At 40.5% G+C, this 8,869-nt stretch overlaps 1 protein-coding gene across 1 annotated transcript in view; it reads left to right on the plus strand.

Moving 5' to 3' along the window:
- The first annotated feature begins 871 nt into the window (after positions 1-871).
- TBCA (tubulin folding cofactor A) overlaps positions 872-8,869 on the plus strand; it is a 29,042-nt gene continuing 21,044 nt past the window's right edge. Inside the window, exon 1 of the mRNA XM_033086095.1 lies at positions 872-962. Within this exon, the coding sequence (XP_032941986.1) occupies positions 910-962 (53 nt within the window). The 5' untranslated portion in view covers positions 872-909. The remainder of the gene's footprint in view (positions 963-8,869) is intronic.

Consider the following 8,869-nt stretch of genomic DNA (forward strand, 5'->3'; position numbering starts at 1 on the left):
GAAGGCAGAGGTGTCCCTGGCCATTGGGATGTCCCAGGTCTCACTAACCATTGACAGCTCTGGTTCAAGTTCCTCCTCAGGACCCATCCCAGATTTAGAGACACTGCTGTGGGGCTGCAGACCCTGCTGTGGGGCTGCAGACAGACACTGCTGTGGGGCTGCAGGCAGACACTGCTGTGGGGCTGCAGACAGACACTGCTGTGGGGCTGCAGACAGACACTGCTGTGGGGCTGCAGGCAGACACTGCTGTGGGGCTGCAGGCAGACACTGCTGTGGGGCTGCAGACACACACTGCTGTGGGGCTGCGGGCAGACACTGCTGTGGGGCTGCAGACCCTGCTGTGGGGCTGCAGCTTCCCAGTGTTGCAATAGGATCTTCCGCAGTCCTGGGCTGGCCGGGTGTTGGGACATGCAGGCGGGCAAGGAGCGTAGTGATCAGCCTGGTACCGAGGAACCTTGAGGCCAGTGGAATTGGAAGAAGAGATCTGTTTGGTTTGTCTCCCTGGTGCACAGGACTTTCAGGGCCTGATAATGGGGGAGAGAGCACAAACACACCACCAGAGAATGGCTGCTTGCCTTGTGAAATGGCGTTAATCATGCGGTCCTCATTACGAGAGGGGGGGAGCGGCTGGTGCCGGTTACTCCGCAGCCCAACACCATCACGGTACCGATCCGTGCTGCCGCAGAAGAGGCTGCACGCCCACCTTTCTTTCTCCCCGTGTGCGAACAGGCCCGGCCGGCCTCGGGCGGCTCCGCCCGGACGGCGCCGCTCCGCTGCCCGGCCCTCTCCACTGCCCCGGGCAGGGGGAGGCGCGCGGCTCCCGCCCGCTCCGGTGGTGCTGCCCGGGCTGGGGGTTCGGCGCATGCGCGGCGCGGGGCTGCGCAGTCACGGCGCCCGCCGCCCGCCGCCATGGCCGACCCGCGCCTCAGGCAGATCAAGATCAAGACCGGCGTCGTGAGGCGGTGAGTGGCGGCTGGGGCACGGCCGGGCCGAGGGACTGCAGCGGGGCTCCGTGCGGGACCGGCCGTGCCGGGCGCGGGGCCGGCCGTGTGGCGCGTGGGCCTGCGGTGCTGTGCGGGGCTGGCGGGCTGTGCCGGAGCGCGGCCCTGGGCTCCCACCTCTCGCGTACCGCCGTCGGGAACAGGCCGCGCTTTTCCGGGACACGTTTGAATGCGGGTTTTGTTCTCTTTCGTAAGTGCCTTTGGGAGTCGAGGGTAGTCACGCAGCCTCCTCGGTGTGCAGGGCAGTCTAGCGACATACCTTGCCGGGCGTGGAGCCTCAAATGGTTTTCTTTAACCAAAGCTGCTGTTGAATATTTCTGGTTCAGAAGTTGCAGAATCAGTGGCATCACGAAAGCAGTTAGGTTGGAAAAGACTTCTGAGATCACTGAATCCAAACACCACCACCTTTTTAACTAGACCATAGCACTCCATTCTTTCCTAAAGTACCTCGAGGGATGGGCACTCCACCACCTCCCTGGGCAGTCCTGGTAGATTCGTCACCAGAGCCTTGATCTTTCCTGGTTTTAAGAGCCTCATAGCTTTTAAGAGAAGCGTATCTGTCAGGATCGCTCTTATTATAGCTTTAAACACTGTTTGGTCATGATGGGGTTTATTGAGCCTGTGCTGACTCAGACAAACACAAGAATTAGTTTGTGCGCTGGATGAAGATCTTAAATAGTGCAGTTTCATACGATCAACTTTATGTTATGACTTCGCAGATTCCTGTCAATAAGATATGCACATTTTCTTATACTTGATTCACTTCGAAAGGTTGTACTTGAAGACTAGAAAAGTTGTCACTGTTGGTGTTAGTTAAAGGTGCTTGAGAATTTCTTTTAACATAGGAGCAAACCAAACAACTGTATGCGTTTCAGAGCTAGTACAAAGAAAGGATGAAAACGTTTGGGTAAACAATACGAATGCAGTCAGCAGGATTCAGATTTGCTTTTGGAGAATGTCTATGTGAATAAGCAGGTAAACTTGTGCAGTAGCAGCAGCCACATCTACAGTTACTCTATATTCTCTAAGTGAAGGTAACTTACAAAAAAAAAAAAAAAGGAGAAAAGGGATGTTATCTCAGTTCCCTGTGGGGACATGATACAGCGGCAGCTCCCAGTTCTGTGACAGCTGCACACAGATACAAGAAGTAGTGTGGCTCTGTCCCACTCCACCCTTCCTTCTCTAAGCAGAAGCCTAGTTATGCATTCTGCTACAGTGGGCATACATGTGACTTGTGTCAGCTTGGGAACATTAATATTGTCCTTTTATTTTGAACTAGAAAAACTTTATAGGAATAATTTTTTTTCCTGGTACATGAGGGGATTTGCATAGAGGCTTATTAAGCATTCTAGAAAGTGACTGACTTAGCACTTCAGTTAATTTTCATTAGGTTTTTTTCTGTTTTCAGTTTAGAAAAGCACATTGAATCTAGCATGTAATATTGATTTCCAACCATGTTCAGTGCTCAGGCTTTAACAACATATCAAAAAAAGGTAAGGATCAAGAACTGTTAGGATAATAGAGAGCTTTTCCGACATTTCATTTGACTTGTGTTAATCATCTGTTGTAGCTTTTTTTTTTCTCATTAGTTACAAACTCATCACTTTTTTTCTACATTAAGAATTAAGCAGCTGTTCTGCTTTGGTATTTATTTTTTAGCTGTAAGTCAAATTTTTTGTGTTCTCCTCTCAAGAGACTGTATTTTAGTTTGTAAGTAATTTGCTTGCTTGCACATTTCTTACACTGCTATGTATCAGTGAAAGAAATTTGAACTAGAAATAGGGAGGTCTTTTGCTTTTTTGGTAAATCTGATAGATAGGCTCTTGGTAATTTTATACTTTCAACAGTTTGTAATTCAAAATAAGTAGATTTAATGAGCATGGGTAGTGATGTTTTCTGTATTTGTGGCTTATGTCCTAGCAAGCAGTACTTCTCATTTAATCGCTTCAAAATATTTTTACCCTCAGTAAATCCAAACAACTACCCGCGGATAGTGAGATAATTGATTAGGGGAAAAAACCTTCTAAAATACCTTATTTGCATTTCAGATTGAAAATAATTTTAAAAACCACTGCAAACAAAGTAAGTCAGGTTGCCTGAAAATAGCACTGACATTTGCCCATAGTTTCCATCTGATTAAGTGGAAGTGACACGAGTAGATTAGAATGAGACTAAGACAATTCACATTGCAATTGTGTTAGTTTAACTTTAACAATCTTTTAACATGCTTGTTTAAATGTGGCTGACATACCATAATTACAAATCTACAAGCCTTGATTATAGAATTTTACATCATGAACCTATGGGGAAAGTGTATTGATTTTTTGTGAAGCAATTCTTGTTTTTTTTAAATTTACTGTTCTAAAACTGTGGTATCTTCGCAAGATTGTTCTTTTGCCTGCTCCGCTGGTATTGATACTGTTTTTTCTCTTCATGAAATAGCATCCTACTGCAAAGCAATTTACACTGATTCTCCCCCTCACTCCATGCACAGGAAGTTCTGCAAGTTACACAAAACTGTTGGTCTGATTTTAAATATAGATGTGATCAATTCTCTTAAATGGAATTATTTTACTGGTGAGTTCAGGATGTATTTTGTGCAAGAGAAGTATGAAGAATGCAAAGACTCCTTTTACATGTTCACTGTATTGCTAATTCAAGCACAAAAGTGGTTTGTGTTCTTGGTTACTCGAGAAATTTGCTATTTCTGGTGTGAATCAGAAATTTTCTCCATCTTCACTCCACCGTATGTGTTTGCTTCATTGGGTGTTGCCCATTGCCATAGTCTCTCACTGTGACTCTTAGCACCAATATATTGATAAGAAGCACACGTGTCTCTTCTTTATTCTTGTGATAATTACAAGATTGTGTGCAACAACTGTTAGTTCAATTAATGGGAAGGGCTAGGATATCTCATATTATTTGGGTATTGAGGAATGATCTGCAGAGCTGCTCAGCTATACTGAGTCAGCATGATAAAGCGATTTAATGTGTGTACACTACACATCAGAGAGCTCAGGGATTCAAGAGTGTGAATACATTTTGTGGATCTGTTGCCTAGGGTTGTCACCACCTCAGTCCTGGTGTTGTAGATTTGGGTTCATTGTTAGCTGAGTGCGGTAGTTGTGGTCCTGAGCTACTTACATCTTAAGCAACTTTTGTAGTGCTCCTGGTGCCAGGATCCAATACATAAAATCTTGAATTGACCCTGCATAAAATCTGCTTAAAATCTTTGAGACTTACTAACATAGTCTCATTCCCAGATAAAAACACCTACTTTATGTGAAAGAGAAAAGAGTGCACCTGCATTTAGGTATTGTCTGAGGTAACATCTGTGACATACATAGTCACCAACCTGGATAATTAGCTGGAAGGTCTAGAAACAGACCTTCCTTTTTTTGAAAGTTTGATTCTGTTTCTCTGGTTCTTTTCAATACAAGTTTTCTTCTAACTTCACAATTACAAACAGCACCTACACATATCTTAAAAAACTGTACCAAGAACACAGTTGTTGCAGTGGAAATTGCAGTTGTGTTGGTTTGTTTGGGGTTTTTTTTAATGGATTTGATTCCACTTGTTATACCTTTAGAGCAGATCTAAGTGATTCCTTTTTAAAAATATTTCACAAATTTAAATTAGTAATGATCAGATCTGTAAAAGATTGTCCTTGGCATTCCTTCTTCCATCCCACTACTTTTTTAAAAAATCTGGCATCTCAGGGTTTTTGGATTTACCATTATCTTCTGCCCCAAGGCAAAACTGTCTCCTGCATGTCAATGCTGATCATAATAATCTATTAATGTTATTATTTTAATGGGCAAATTAAAACATGCCCAAGCAGGTTTATGACCATAAGTGTTGCTAGTGATACAATATTAGGAGGAATGCATTTTCTTTTTAAAAATTTTCATTTGAGTGACAATATGTGCAAAACTGTGGCTTTTGAGCTTCAGTTCTTTAAGTAGTCTTTCAAAAGTTTGGAGGTACAGTAGTTCCAGTTGCTTGGTAGTACCAGTTTGATGGCTTTATGCATATGTGTAGTGCTTTTGTCTTTATTTTTCTTCATGGCAGGGAGCCACATACCTGTGTGGATTAAACAGTTACAGATAATTATTTTCTGTTGAATTAGAATGTGGATCCATGGGAAATCAAGAAAAATGGTACTAAATTTATGGTAATACAGGAGATGCAGGAGATGAACTATGGCTGTGCTAACAACCAAAATCCATGCTGCCTTGACTTTAAGTATTATTGAATTATATGCATCATATAGGTGGAAATCTCATTCAAGACCACGAGGTCCATTGTTTGTTCTTTTAACTGTAGTGCATCTTTCTGATGCGTTGTGAATTGCCTACGCTCATAGTATGACTTAATTCTATTTAATTTTTCTCATTATCGTAGCACTTTACAGTTACTCCCAGCTGGGAGGGGCCTAGAGGGGAAGAAGTAGATTCTATGGTTTTTTCCTCCAAAACAAAAAGTCTTGACAGAGGATGATGCCTGGGTTAAAGAGGGAAAATTAAGTGAAGATCTTTGGCAACCTGAATTGTTTCCTCATCAGAGGCTTCATTTCTTGTTCTTCTCTGAAGGTGAAGCTCTTCGGCTTCTTAGCATTACAGCTTTACAGTCTGTAGAGGCAAGAGCAAGATAACCCCTGAAGATTCAGAGAGATCTGTAATAACACAGATGATACAAAAAGTTTTAACTTTACAAGTAATTTTCAACTTGAAATAATTTTCTGACTTAAAAAAATCATGTATCTGATTTTCATCCTTTTTACAGTAGTAGTCCTTGAGAAAACCCAAGCTTGCAAAGTTACCCTGAAATGTCATGATAAATCTAACTGTTCTGTAAGCTGTTAGATGCACAATGGGCTAAAAATTATGCATATACTTGTGTATTATTACATCTTGAGTCTTAAAAGAGAAAATTTGTCTCTGGTAATGGTTTTGTTGCTAGAAGAAGAAAATAAGCTCATAAACTTGGTATCCTGTCTAAATTAGAAAGTAGGTACTAATGAGAAAACTCATGGTTTTCCAGCATGGCAGTTTACATACCTGGGTCAGGTATTGTATTTCTGCATCCTTCCTTGGCTTTTTCTCTTGGGTCTTTTAATCTGTAAAGTTTATATTCTTACGAAGCCTTAGTGAACCCAAGAGTGTGCGTAAGTAAAATTTGCAGATTAGGGACCTGGTATTTTAAGCTCTGCAGGTAGTGATTAGCGTATTGTCAGTGTTATTCAGTTGCTGAATTACTTGTCCTATAATTATGCATTGTGTTTATACATTATACCATAAGAAAAATTACTATTATACTATTAATACTAATATTTATTATAATAATTTTATTATACTATAAGGAAAAAAGCTGTACCTTGTACAGCTGCAGTATTATGGACTTCTAAGTTTGAACTAAGTTAGCATAGATATCTCATTATCTAGTCAATAAATACTGTGACTGTGCTCTTAGGCTGAATCCATGGCATATTAACATGTACAATGGTTAATGATAACATTAATAACATTAATTCTGAAGAGATGCATGTGAATTTGCTTAGTAGCAAAATGGAGCAATTCTCCCTCATCTTCTTCAGAGCTCTGCTTGCTCAGTCCAACCAGGAAAATGTTTCTTGTGTTGATTTTTCTACTACTGGAAAGAAGTCTGTATTTGGTGGCTGAAGCACACATGTGCCATTCTAGCTTAGGTAGAATCTGAATTGTCAGCAACTGCTGGATGTTGGGGGAACATGAGGAGTAGTAGCATGTGCTCCTCTGTCCTTGTACCATTTTACCATTTTTATTCTATGCATCCATTACTAGTTCCTGTCTGTGACTGTGGAAGAAGGTAGAATTTTTATCTATGTACAGAGAAATCTTAATTTCAATTATGCATGCAGAAAACCCCCATTGTGCATAATTTTTCATCTGTCAAACCTCAGATGAACTGCCCTTCATGCTGATCAGAGAGGTAGATCTGCTTGCTACTGTTAATGATGCAACTATAGGAGATGACAGTGTTGATGTGTATGGACTGGAGTAAGAACGTAAGTGCCTTTGTGAAGTGAGAAACAAGGTGATTCGGGGCTCTTTCTGCAGCAGCCAGAAGTTAGACCACCACTTGCTATTATGCACCCTAAGCAGACTGGGAGTGAAGTCCCTTGAGAAATCAAAGTGATTCTCAGTGTGGAGATCTCATTTCCTTCTCCCCTTCTCTGGTTCTCTGGTTTCTGGTGCTAATCAAACCTTTTGCTGAGCTCACTCAATTTGCCTAACACAGGAGAAAAACTGTCATGTTGTTGTTGTTTATTTGGGGTTTGTTTGGTTTTGTTGTTTTTTATTTTTGGAGGGGTGATCGTTGTTGTTTTCTTTGGGTTTGTTTTTTTTGTTGTTGTTGTTCATTGTATTAATTTCCTGCAGCTTTTTGTATGGAGAGATCATTTGAACATTAGTGTTGGGAGAGGTCTGTGCTAGAGCCAGGGAGGGGAAGACCCCTGTTCATCACTGGTTAGCTTTTTTGCTGTCTTGAACCATCTTGTGTTGTTTTACTCTTCAGGTTGGAGAGCTGAAGTGAGGGAGAGAGAGTGAGTGAAGGAAAATGGATAAAGAAGTAAATCATAATGATCTGGAAAGGACGTTTTATTCTCCTTCTACCATAAGATTCTCTCAAGCCCTTTGGGCTCTTCTGGATTTAGTCTCCAGCTTTAAAATATTAAAACTGTTTCTTACAGAGAAAACAGAAATTGTGAAATTATTAACTTAAGTGTTAAGTGATGTGAAAGTGAAATGTGTAAAAGAATTTTAAAAGGCCAGCATCCATATCTAGGAACTGACCTCTTGTCTGTAAAAACACTTAAGGTTTAGTTTTGTTCTTCAGTGATTAAAAGTCCTCAACTTGATTCCTGGAGGCAGGTATACCACCAGAAATGTCACTTTATTTATTTATTTCTTTATATTCTTTCCCTAGTAGTTAACTACTGACTGGCAGTAGAATAAGGGTGTGGAATAACTGGGTCTTATGTTTCTACTTTTTCATCATGAAAGACTGGGAGATTCTAGTAAAATACTTTTATTCTGTTTGAGTTATTTCCATCCATTGTTTCTAGGGGTATAGACTTCTTCTCCAGGGTCTATGAAAAATAACTAAGGAAAGCAAGCTTCTTATCAGTAGATTTAAGTCAGGCATGTGGGAGCCTTCACTTCAGTTGAACATTTATGTATAGCTGGAAAGAGCTAATATGAATGGAGACTTGATGAACGGGAATAAGCGAATACTTACAGTATGCAGTTTGTCAGTTTTTACTTTTTTAACATTTGGTATTAGAAAGGAAAGGAAGAACTTGAGATCTCTTTTGACTCATAGACATATTTTTAAGAGGGAAAACAAAAATTCATCACTAGTTGGTACCATAATTATTTGCCGCATGCCTCAAATCAAAATCTCTCATATACATTGTGATAGTTTGTGAAACTGCCAGCACTTGCTTGAAAGCAGAATTGTATGTGTAAACTGCAACAAAATATATTAAAAAATGAAACTTCTTTGCAGATATTGTGAATTTTTAACACCTGACCCAACTGCAAAATACTTTATACCATTTTTTAAATTGTGACTCTTTGTTCTAGTATTTATATAACTTACTCTTCACAGAAATGGTTAATTAAAAAAAAAATAATTACTATCTTAAAATTTGAGGCCTTATTTTGAAACTCCAGGATAAAAGAAGAGTGAAGTATAAACACCACTTTAATGTCCAAAGGAAATACTGAGTCTGTGTAGAGAATAAAAAGAACAAATCTAGTTGACTTTGAATGTTTAGATTTTTTGTAGACATGTTGGGTAAAACTGGACTTGGGCAGGTTTCTCTA

Source organism: Catharus ustulatus, chromosome Z, assembly GCF_009819885.2.
Source record: "Catharus ustulatus isolate bCatUst1 chromosome Z, bCatUst1.pri.v2, whole genome shotgun sequence".
Classification (NCBI taxonomy): Eukaryota; Metazoa; Chordata; class Aves; order Passeriformes; family Turdidae; genus Catharus; species Catharus ustulatus.